Here is a 13,272-nt window from a genome sequence, read left to right on the forward strand (position 1 = left end):
CCTACCATTTTCCCGGTCGTTACTCGAACGTTTTCCCAATCGCTCTCAAAAGTTATGGGTGTGACACACAACATCCACCATCCACTTCAAACACACAAAGCATCACAAAAATAAAATAAAATCAAACATACAATCACAAACATTAAACATAAACAACATTTTTATTTCAATTCATTCAAAATAAATGCATGATACAAACCCAAAAGTTGAATCCTTAACCCATCTCGATCTTCAAGGTTCCGATGGAGGAGATCTCGATATCTAGAAGTTGTTCTATGGTTTCGAAGATGACGATGGAGGAAATGCGGACCATTTGCCCTCAACCTTTAGATGTATGGATTTCGACCTCCAAAAGCCATTATCTGGATCACCATGGGTTAACACAGTTTGCTCTCGATCTCCATAGGTTATCCACATGTTCGATCTAGATCTCCATAAATGTGTATACACTATATAGACACATTGTTTAATTTTAATAGAAAACGAGTTAACAGTAAAAAGACCAAACTACCCCCAGATAACAATTTTATAACCAAGTTAGAGACAAGGGAACCCATGGTATAACAAAATGTAAACCACATGAATATTTTCCATAATTATTTCATTTTAGGAACACATAGTGTTATTTTAGGTAAACAACAAGGACCAAATATGTAATTCACTCTAAAAAAAGAGTAGATTACATTTTTCGTCCATGTAGTTTGTAAAAAAATCGATTTTTGTCCTTATGGTTTACAATGAGATTTTCGTTTTTATGGTTTGCTATTCATTGTTGTTTTCATCTTTATAAATTACAAAATATAGGGATGAAAGTCGTAATTTCTAAACTATAAGCATAAAAATTGTAATTTTTAACAAACTACAGGGACTAAAAACGTAACTTACTCTAAAAGAATTCGTAATATAATACATAGTGTCTGCAAATTCTACAAATAAATGAACTGAAATTTGACAAAAAGAAGGTCAAAGATACGAAGAAAAGGTCAAAATCAGAGCATAATCGATTAAACTAACCGATTGGTTTAATTCTTGCAATGACACGTTCGATTGCTCCATAATCAGCAAGAAGAGCTTATTAAATAAGCCACAATGGGTCAGTTAAACGAGTCCATTACTCCATTAATTTATTCCAAAATCACCACTTGCTGATTCCATCTCATTTTCATTTCATTTCCATGGTTGGATTTTGATTTATATGGAATGGAATTGACAATTGCCACATTCTAAATTGTATTCCCTTTTCGAACTTCGATCCAATTATAGGCGATGCATTATTACAATGCTCCGTCGTCCTCGATGTGTGTGTTTCCTTGGCATTTTTCCTAGGGTTACTACTGTTGATTACTATTGTATCGTGATCCTATTTACTGGGGTTCTCTTTTTTATGAATTGGGTTTCTAAGAAAGGTTACATTTATAGATCTGGATGAAGGTGGGTTTGCTTTGAAATCTTCCTTTTGTTGATTTTGATGTTTTATAATGAAACAGTGTTTAAGAACTTATCAGGATTGAATATCACGCGCAGACGGGATGGATGTAAAACAGGCTTCAATCATTCATCATGTGGGCATTGTGTTGCTTTTGATTTGGTTGCTATCTTCATTCGATTACTGCCACCCATTGGTCTACTTCCTTTCTTTCATCTATCTCTATATGGTAATGGTAAAGCTTATTGTAGCATTAATGTGTGTGTGTGTGTGTGTGTGTGTTTGAAGTTGTTCTTGGTTTAGATATGAATCGTTTTCAAATTTGTGTTTTTGGGATGTATTTTTCAAGGTTCATGATCGTTATGCAATGAGGTTTAGAAGAAGGGTACACTTTGAGGAGAGAAAGCATGCCAATCAAAAGAGGGTGAAATCTCTTGAACCTTGACTATTAGTATTGAATTACTAAAAGGAGGATGAAATTGGAACTTAAAAATTGGGGAATCTGTCCTGGGTTCTATTCCAGGCGTATTGTATACATAACAATTGTAGCCATTGAGTTTATTAGGGCTGATTTCTTGCGGTCACAATTTGTTAGGGTTAGTCCAGGCACAGTCTTGGACACCTTTCCGAAAAAAAAGCAACTATTATCTTTGATAATTTTGATTAAATTGGGATTCTTGAATCTATATTGGTGAAATTGATCAATACCCTTTGGCTTTCTGTAGGTACTTTCTGATTCTGAATCAGTAAGATGGTTGAACCATACTATGGAAAGGATCTGGCCTGTATGTATGGAAGAGATTGTCTCCCAGAAAATTCTCCTCCCTATCATACCTTGGTTCTTGCAGAAGTACAAACCATGGACTGCTGTATGTTTATATAATTATTTTATAAGAAAAAAGTGTTGGGTTCTTAGTTGTTAATCATTTGTATGCAACTTTATGATGCAGAAAGAAGCTGTGATTCAGACTATATATCTGGGAAGATCTCCACCCATGTTTACAGAGATGAGGGTTTGTCGTCAATCTACTGGTGACGACCATTTGGTATATTATCGTTGGATTTTTGTGTAATGAAGTAGTTCTATTTTGGAAATTTTTTGCGATCTTAATGTTGATTCTGCATTAAGGTTCTTGAGTTGGGGATGAATTTTCAAACAGCTGATGACATGAACGGAGTTCTTGCTGTGAAACTGACGAAAAGATTGGGGTTTGGAATGTGGGCAAAGATGCATTTGACGGGTATGCATGTTGAAGGAAAGGTGAGTCATTTAGGCTTTTGGTTCGAGTTTATTTTGAGAACATATATATACACATATATATAGAGAGAAACTTCGGTGCAGGGGAAACCACAAAAAAAATGGAAAAACTAGGAGCATAAGTATGTACATGTGTATAAAAGCAATTGAAAATGTTTCCTGGTTTTTATGCACGTGTGCATACCGGACAAATTACTTTTATGCACATGTGCATAACATACAGATGAATGGTTATTAGGATGTTCCTCAATTTTTTTGTGGTTTTCCCGTGAAACTGACCTTATATATACACACCATATGCATTGATATATATACACTATCAAAATATGTATTCTGTTAGTATATTCATCAATGCATATCTACTATGCTTGCAAGTATATACACATTGATACATATACCCACTGAAATTCATATAGTTTATATGCATCAGTGTATATACTGGTTCTCAAAATATTTATGATTTTCAAATTTCAATTGATCTTCTCTATGAAACCCAAAAAAAAAAGAATAGAGAACAAAGGAACATAGATTCTTGGTCATATGAGTCTCTATTGATCTACCAAAAGCTATGAAAACTCATTGTTACTTTTTTGGCATTCATGATATTCTTTAAGGTGTTAGTTGGAGTGAAGTTCCTTCCAAGATGGCCTTTTCTTGGACGGTTAAGGGTGTGCTTTGTTGAACCTCCATACTTTCAGATGACCGTGAAACCTATTTTCGCTTATGGGCTTGATGTTACTGAACTACCTGGCATTGCTGGATGGCTGGTTAGTATACTTCATCGATTGGGAATCCACCTTTCCTCCCTAATCTGAGTTCAGTTATGTTCGTTTACTTGATTAGGATAACCTTCTCACACTTGCCTTTGAAGAGACACTCGTTGAGGTGAATTCCTTTAGACTTTTCTGATATCTTATGTTGGTGAAGTTTCTATTTGGTTCATATTTGGAAAAAATACTTCTTTGCCTATGCTTAACAAACTAGCTAATAAGCAAGCTGCTGGCTGAAAAGATGGTTAATAAAATAGTCATGCAAATGACTAGAAAGGACATGTTGAAAAATTAATTGAAAAAAATATAAGGGGCATAATTGGAAAAAAGTGGGAAAATGCGTCTCGAGCTTATTGAATTCAAAAAGCTAGCTTATCAACCAATTTATGACTAACGAAACAGAGGTTTTATAATAATTATGGTTGTCATGGCCTTTATCTCTCTCTCTCTCTCTATATATATATATACATATATGCATGTAGTTGTGGATGTATAACTATAATGATTCAAGTGTTAACTTTTTATACAGCCTAATATGTTGGTGGTGGATGTGGAGAAATTTGTTTCACCTGAGCAAGGTAACTTGTATGCTTTGAGCTTTGTCTGAACTAATGACACGACATGTTGTCGATGTACATGTGGTGCAATTTAGTGTTCAGATTTCAACATCACCTCTTATTAATAAGAAGTGAAATAAGAATTTAGAGTTCAACACTTCTTTAAAAACAAACAACACCTAATTAGTCTTTTATTTTAGAATCTTGGTTTTGTGTCGATGCCAAGGAGCCTGTTGCTTATACTTTAGTGGAGATCGTTGAAGCACTAGACATGAAACCATCAGACATAAATGGTAAGTTCGTGCCAAATTGTTTATGCATTTGGCCATTTCTTTTGTGAACAAATAACTTACTAGAATTCTTTTCAGGGATGGTTGATCCTTATGTAAAGGGTCAACTTGGTGCTTACAGGTTTAAGACCAAGACACTAAGGAAGACACTGAATCCAAAATGGCAAGAAGAGTTCAAGATCCCTATTATTACATGGGAGTCGCTTAATGTTCTTATGATAGAAGTCCGTGATAAAGATCACTTTGTTAACGACATTCTCGGGTTTGTTTTTTCTCTTTTTCTACTAATAACTAAAACAGGACAAGTTGTCTCTCTGGTGTTTGGTACGACTAGGACAAGACCGAGTAAGTTGTCTGTATTGTATTTGGTAAGTTGAACAAGACAGGATATCCAATTTCTAAAAAAATCCCAAATGTTTCCATTTTTGGAAACTATTAAAATGACCATATTGCCCTTAGATGTAGTTTTATGATCTATATACATCATATATTAGTTATAAATGACACATATCAAGTAAATATCTAAATAATTTAATTTATAAACATTCTTACACAATTTTCATATACATAGTACCAGACTTGAATGAAGAATTTGATATAATTGATGGTAACATCAAAGGAACCCGATTCGTACAAGGAAAAAACTATGTCTTATTCGTCGTGGAAGGTCTTTATGAATTGGTGGAGGCAACCAATGGTGGTGGAGATGGAGGTGGAGGTGGTGGTTGTAGAGGAGGTGGAGTGGTGGTGGGCAGTGATAGTGGAAGTCGATGGTGGAGATGGCGGCCTAGGGTTACATAAATTGAGGGTAGATTAGTAATTCTTTAGTTTTGTCCCATATTGGTGATTTTCATACCACCTCTTTTGGCGGAACAAGAAAACCTTTTTTGCCCCACTCAGTCTCGGTCCTAGTCCCATGTCGTGTCAGCCAAATGTGGAACATAGAGTTTTTCTCCTTTCTTGTAAAGTCCATGTACCAAACATAGGCATAGGGTCTAGAGTTTAGGTTACTTTTAGATTTGGTTTCCATTATATATGATAAAAGCTGCTTTTTTGCTTCAGTGATTGCTCTATAAAGATCAATGATCTTAGAGATGGCCAGAGACATGAGTTGTGGCTGCCTCTTCACAGCATGAAAACAGGAAGATTGCATATTGCAATAAGAGTCACTCAAGTTGATGGAAAGGTGTGTTTTCTGTTTTTTCTTTTTCATTCTTCAGTAATCTCAGTCAAATTGCAGGGTGATATATGAAGTAAGGGTCAGGTTCAGGGAACACTATAAAAAAATATAAAACTGAGGAACACCCGAGTAAACGTTCATATGTACGGTATGTACATGTGCATAGTGCATACAAGTACTCTTGTAAGTAATTTGTGCGGTATGTACATGTGCATAACATGCACACGTGCATTAAAACTAGGGAACATCTTCAATTACTTGTATGCACACGTGCATACCGTGTAGATGAATGGTTATGATGGTGTTTCTCAGTTTTTCAATTTTTTTAGGTTTCCCCTTAACCTCACTCCATGAAGTAATATTCAATATGGGGAAAGTTCAAATGAGAACCATAAATTTTTCCAAAACCAGGGAACCAACTATTTCATGTGTTATTCATAATGAATTACCCTTACCCTAAATATTGATGAATATTATTCATTATGAATACCATTCCCTAATTAATACAATTACCCAAATGGTATTTAATCTATATAGGTAAGTGAACCATCATGTGATGGGGATGCATCAAGCAATGAGTTGACAAAATCTTCCGCACCTGAAACGGCCAAGAAAGGAGCTAGCTCTGGTGAGCTTTTTGAAAAATCTACACCAGTGGAAGATGACTTTGAACCCGTTGATGTTAAAGGGCAACAACAGACCAGCATATGGGTTCACCATCCAGGAACAGAAATCCCACAAGTTTGGGAACCCAGAAAGGGGAAGAAGAGGGTCCAAAAGGACAGCGAATCCGTGGGCAGTAGCACCAAATCGGGATCATATCTTGATGATGCCAGCTGCTCCGATAGTAGCCTGGAAGGGAAAAAGACTAATTCAAAAAACCGAGTTAAGAGAGGCCTAAGTAAGATCGGCTCTGTTCTTAACAGAACCCTTAAAGCACAGAGTGGTAAATCAAGAAGTCTCAAAAAGATGGATACCAATAACAATTGGGATTTGCAATCACCATCTCCACACGAAAATGTTAAGGCGGTGAATGCAAATGAGGCCACGGTGAATTTGGTCATGGAGGAACCGAAAATGGAAGTGAGACAGAGCCCAGAGGGAAGTTATTCGAATAGTCCAGATAAGAGGAAAGTGAAAGATGTGGCAAAAAGTATTCTAAAACATGCTGGCAACTCTGCTAGAAGTATGAAATATGTGTTTACTCCAAAAGGGTCTAAAATACGTTGTGACACAGATTTGGCCGTGGAATCGGACTCTTCGTTTGAAGACTCAATTCCTCCCCCTTTTTATGAACCAGAAGAAATGAGTCCAAGTGTTTCTGATACCAAATCCGAAGATGTTTCTGGTCTGATGGATTCTGTGGGCACAGCTGATGAAGTCTATGAGGACTCTCTATGATCTTTAAAGCCCACGGCTCAGAATCTTGATCTCAAAAGTCCAGAAATCAAACGGTCCGAGTAATATCACAGATCGCAATTAATCTATGGAATAGGAACGTAAAACGGAGCTAAAGAATGGTCGAAAAAGATCGACCTGTATGCACTCTGACTAGTTAGTTAACTGTTGTGCTTCTATCTTGGATGTATGTAAATGGAAAGTTCTGTTGATAACAAGATTTCTTGATAACTGATTCTAGTTTGAATCATTTCTTTAAACAGAGTAACTGGTGGTTTTACCAGATAGCATACACTGAAGAATCTGCCTCCACATTGCCATTTTTGGCACAAAACCATTTTCTATCATCTGCTTCAAAACCAAATTAACATCTGACATGAGGTTTTCTTCACAAAGACCGCTGATCATCAATTTATACGATTCGAAACTTGGAACCATCTTCTTGGATGACATCTTTTGTGTTAGATTTATAGCCTCGGCGTATTTTCTGCTATCGAGCAAAGCATACAGAACCTCTTGGTAGGAACTAGGAATTGGTTCGCATCCTTTTAGCAACATTCTATTGAAAAGCTCGATACTTTCTTGAATTCTACCATTCTTCCTTAAACCCGAAATCAGTATGTTTATCAAGATTGTATCAGGATCGACACCTTCTGTTTCCATCTTCTCCAAGAATGAAAATGCTTCTTCAATACGACCGGATTCACACAACCCATGAATCAAAGCCGAAAAAGTTCTCACATTAGGCTTACAATTCTGTTTAGGAAATTCATCAAACACTTGGAGTGCAGCATTGACATCCCCATTTTTACACAAGCCTTTGATCATGATATTCAAACAACAAGCATCAATCTCAACACCTAATTTCCCAGCAGCCATAAAAACCTCATGAATCACATCAAATTGCTTAGTGTTCACTAGCAAATTCAACACAAAATTAAACGTTTTTGGCGTCGGCCAACAGCCATAACTTGGCATATCGAAAAGGGTGTCGATTGCTCGGTTAATTCGACCTGCACCCAGCCCATAAATCCTGATCACATTGTAGAAAAACCCATCAGAAAGCCGACACCCCTTTTCAAGTTTGATTAACTTCATCACTTGTTCAATCCCATCAAAATTCTTGGCTTTTGAAAGATTATCTATCACTGATGCGTAAAGAGCTTCATTGGGCTTATAATCCTTCCGCTTCGAGAGTTGATTTAGAACAGTAAGAGTCGAATTGGGATCTTTTAGGGTTTCGAAAATCTTGACGACTTCATTTGGGCTTAACCAGTCTTTATGATCAAGTAAATTAAACGGATGGGGTTTTGTTGAAGAATCGATTGAAGCAGCTGAATGATACCAGTTTAATTGATAAATCTTGCGAAGTTTGGCAGTGGAAGCAATGATCGAACGGGTAATCATTTTATTCTTTAGGGCTTCGATTTGATTTCAACAAAGTGCGGAGTATCGCCATATTAGACTCTGATCTTGGATTCTTGTTTCTCTTCGCATAAATTACAAATTTTACCCCCAAATTTTCTTTTATTACAAAAGTAACCACACACTTTCTTAACAATTTTCAAGAAAATTATAGCTTGATTCTTGAACATGTATGCTGCATGCATGCGTGTAGGGATGCACGAAAACCCGATTTGACTCTGATCGATCCGGTCAACCCAACTTAATCCAATCTGAATTTATTCAGCATCTAATTAAGTTGTAAATTATTTAAACCGTAGGTATTCTGTTGAGATTCGGTTAAGATCATTTGAACCCAACCTGACTTGATGTCATGGTTGTTAAGTCCTTAATTAATATATATGTACATTAGACATTAAATCAATCAGTAATTAGTCTTATCTAAAAATGTATCATAATTTCAACCGTAATTTTACTTTCTTATTTATATGAACTTTCGTCTTCCTTCTTGGTGGTAGTCCGGTTCTCTTTTTTTGGTTCCCATATAACATCATATGTCAACTAATTTGTGGTAGCCACTAGTAGTTGCTCAAGTATAGTGGTTATGGTGGCACGTGTCGTAGTGTAAAATTATTTAGGTTTGTAAAAGATGCAACCGTATCAATTTGTTGTGTGCCACCGTATATATTTTGAAACTATAAGGACGGTTTTCCTTGGTAGAGTTGGTGCGCAAGGTTTTTTTTTCCCACCCCAGATCCAAGTTCGAATCCCGTTAGGGTTATTTTCTTAGTTTTCACTTTTAGTTTCAGATTTATTATGTTTCTGAAAAAAGAACTGTAATAAAAGACTTGAACACTAGACCTCACATATGAAAAAACAATGAAATAACCAACAGACTGATTATGATCGATGTTGTAAAAAATTATCACAATATTCGTTTCTTATATATAGTCAAATATTGTCATCGCTTGAAAAAATTCTTGGGTCCGTTCATGTCCAACGCGCACGGGTTAGATTGGGTTGTTCAGAAACCTTCAAACTAGCCAACACAACCCAACCCATATGCTATAGTACATGTGTGGATGGTATGGATATTCACATGCCATGCCGAGAGCCAGAGCTATAGTAATATCGATGGTATGGATATTACACGTGAGAAATGTAATAGGACTCAAAATTTTGGGGCTCAATTGTACATATTTAGCCATTATACTTGTTTTATATTTAAGGGTTGTTTGGTTGATTTTTCATTAAGTCATGTACAGATCAAATTGTTTGTGTGCATTAACCTGTCTATATAGATTGACAAATATTTGTTTGAGATAGTTTTTTTTTCATAAATGGAATGAGCATATTTTGTAATTGAGAGGGGCAAGTTTGGAAAAAACTTGACGTTATGTATAAAACTCCCTTAAAAGCTTACCGAATAAGTCACTTTTTATAACATTAAGTCACTACCAGAGAATCATGTACACCTAACCGAATAAGTTATGAGTATCATTAAGCTCATTAAGCTAATAACAAACGAACACCTTAGCCAATTATACATAGGTTTTAGCTTAACTATAATGTTTCAGACTTTCACCCTTTTATTGAATCGACCATTCCCAGATTCCAACTTTCAAAGAATGATTCTATTTAAATGAATTTCGTATGTTATTTTGTATTTTTAAGATACTTTTGTTGTTTTAATTTGCAAGACTTTTAATATAAACATATGATATCAACGAACTATTACCTCTCAAGTTGACGTATAGTTTTAATACATATATAACATGGCCCCAAAAAAATTGAAACCACATTAATATCAGTATCAATATCAGTATCTATATATCTGATGAATCATAAAAATGAGCAATTAATTCTCAGAATTCCCATAGCAATTCATAAATAGTTATTAAAATCATATGTTGTGATTTGGATATTATTATGGAAAGAAAAACTATATAATCAACAAAGACCAAGACAAAGAACTCCCACCACACAAACACAACTAAAAGAAAACCAACTCCATTGATCACTTTGACTACCATATCTCAACCACCACCACCACCACCACCCATGGTGGTGGTGGTAGCCGCCACCGGAGCCGCTACGTTCTTCCCTCTATCATCCTCCATCTCATCCTCGATTTCAACATCGACACGATTGGTTTCTTGGCCTGATCCTCTACCCAAGACGACAGTCCTCTTGTGGTGGTGTCTGATCACCGTCTTGCGGTGGTGGTGGTGGCTGCCGCAGTCGTTGCCGCCTTTATAACAAAGGGTGATGAACACCGTGAGAGCGGTGGCAACAAAAATGAAAGCAATAGTGGCGATGGCAGTCGCTTCCATTTGATCTTCCCGAAAGACACTGCACCATAACCATAAGATATGATCATCATAAGTCCTCAACGTCTTGTTTACTGCTTTGTTAATTAATTTAATTAAATAAATAAATAAATAAATCATTTTGCAGCCTGCCACCTTCCACAATTAAAGAATTGTGGAAACCGGCCTGATTTAATTGAATTTTCAATTTTTTTAATTAAGATAATAAATAAATAATTTAATTTTTATTAATTTGTCTTTTTGCTATATTTTAAAAAAAAAGTAAAATAAATCTACCAGACGGTATTCGTAAAATGTATTAAAGTGTAACGAAGTTTGTCTTATATGTATTAATAAGACTCTCAGATTATTCGGTTAGTTATACGTTATTGTTTGATATTGACTTAATAATATAGAAAGTAATTTATTTAATAAGTTTTATGTAACAAACCAAGTTTGTTCCTAACATATCACTTTCAATTAAAAAACATGTTCTTTCCGTATATGAGAAAACTCTATCAAACAAAAATATTCTCAATTTATACAGACAGATTAATCCACATAAACTGTTGTGATATTTATATGATTAAATATTACTGATTTATAATGTCATGTGGTGATTTTACATGTAATCAAATAATACTGGTTTATAATGTCACATGGTAATTTTTCTTAAAAACAATAGGTAATTCAACAAAAAAGTAAGTGTAACGTATAATAAACGATATTGTTTCTATATTAATATAAAGTGTAAGGATCGTGTGGGGTGAACCCTGTTGCTTGAAGGACCAATTGTGTAAGTCAGTAAGGTAACATTCTTCTCTATAAGCTCGGTTTATCTTAATAATGGATTCTTTCAATTCGATTTAAAATTCTAGGGTTTATTTGGGTATTTTTGGAGTAAGTGACGAATTCTCCATGGAAATCCATCATCTATCCGATTTTTGGTATTAGAATGGAAGTTTGAATGCGTTTTTTTAATCATTGAGTTGATTACAATCCATTTTTATTATGTTTCGGGATGGTTAATCAGTCTGATATTTCGTTGGATTAGTCGTGAAATCATAGATTGGATATTGGATTTGAGTTCTGGGTGTAAACCAACGTTTTGGAGGAACCAGCGCCAAACAGAGCCCAACACGACTTGGCGTGCGACGCAAGTCGCAACAACTACTGTTTAGCACATTTTAAGTTATCTTGTTTTTCGATTTAGGGCAGGGTTGAAGCATTGTTTTGACAGCTTTCTTAATTCGGTCAATTCAGGTGTTCAGTTTGGACATTTTTAGCCGTTAGAACTCGTGATGGGTTGCCAAGCGATAGGTGAGTTCTCTTACACTAAAGTTTATAACTCATGAACATTTCTAAATCCTTTGAGCACTAATTATGGTTTTTATGCATACATGATATTATAGCTATGCATGGGGTGTGTGCAGTTGCACAATGGGCATAGGGTGCCTTGTGACAGTGATACCTCTCGGGATTTATGATACCGTGTTTCTTGAATTTGTTTCTCGAGCACATTGGATAGACACCTATTAGGGGCGTGAATGTTATATTTGTCATGGGGGCTTGTGACGGGGTTGCTACAGATGTTGTGCAATGTCTCTGAGGTAGGAATGTGCTCTAATGTTAATTGAGTATGATATATTTTCACTACTGGTTTTATCATTCTCATAATTGTTGTAATGTGATGAAGAGAATTCACTGGACCTTATGGTCTAACGCTCGTTTTTCATAGTAGAATCATTTTGCTGGTCATATATCTGTATTTTCATAGTTACATCATTTTCAATGATGTGAAACATATAACTACTCTATTAAATGCAAAGAATAAGGATTCAGTGCACCTTTGTAACCTTGTGATGTGATATGTAGATATTCGACAACCATCGAAAAACATAGATTACGTTTTGAAAAACGTTCTTTCTGATTCTTATTTTACCTATTTTTAAAAAATAAATAAAATGACTGTCTGATTTCCATATTATTTATTTCTTCAAAATTTTATTTTCAGTACCTCTTATCAGTGAGAAATAATTAAAATAATATTTCTCTCCTACGTAAAGTCTTAGAAATTTCTTTAAATTCTCAGATTTCCATATTCTATTTCTTTTCTTTTTTTCTATGTTACCATACAATAAATATAAAATAGCAACCACAAGAGAGATGTCTGATTGGTTTGAGCTTGGTTTCAAATGTCAAAAGTACCAGGAGGTCCCAGGTTCAAATCCAAGGAGGAATAAAAATCCCCTTGTGGACATGGAGGTTCAAATGCAGTGACTTCGGGCTATCTGCAAAGCAGGTGGTCTCCCCCTGGGATTAGTCGGCTTGCATAACAGGTTGTCTATTATAACATAGTTGTTGTAGATGCTACGAATAAGTAGTACAAATAATATGTATACGTCGCATCAAATTTAAATTTTTTTTTGTTAAAGACGCATTTATTAATAATCTTTGATGATGAAAGATATGGTACGTTCTTTCAAAGAAACAACGGATATATAAAACAAATAGCATAGATACAAAATTAAGTATCAAGACAACAAATGATAGTAATTAACGTAGTCGTCGGGATGATAACAATACACATAAGAATACGAAACACGTTATTTTTTTGTCTTAAAGTATTTACAGTATAAAAATAATAAACCATGTTATATTTTAATAAAAAAATTGAATT

General features: G+C 35.1%; 1 protein-coding gene across 1 annotated transcript; it reads right to left on the reverse strand.

The window, feature by feature from the left end:
• Positions 1–5,932: 5,932 nt before the first annotated feature.
• On the reverse strand, positions 5,933–8,306 carry LOC112501165 (pentatricopeptide repeat-containing protein At3g14580, mitochondrial). Its single transcript, XM_025104834.1, has 2 exons — positions 7,161–8,306; positions 5,933–6,333 (listed from the first exon to the last, which is right to left on the reverse strand). The coding sequence occupies exons 1-2, from the start codon at positions 8,284–8,286 to the stop codon at positions 6,164–6,166; spliced, it is 1,296 nt and encodes a 431-aa protein (XP_024960602.1). The 5' UTR covers positions 8,287–8,306; the 3' UTR covers positions 5,933–6,163.
• Between the last annotated feature and the right edge of the window lie 4,966 nt (positions 8,307–13,272).

The sequence above is a fragment of the Cynara cardunculus genome (assembly GCF_001531365.2).
Source record: "Cynara cardunculus var. scolymus isolate 2C chromosome LG 17, CcrdV1, whole genome shotgun sequence".
Classification (NCBI taxonomy): Eukaryota; Viridiplantae; Streptophyta; class Magnoliopsida; order Asterales; family Asteraceae; genus Cynara; species Cynara cardunculus.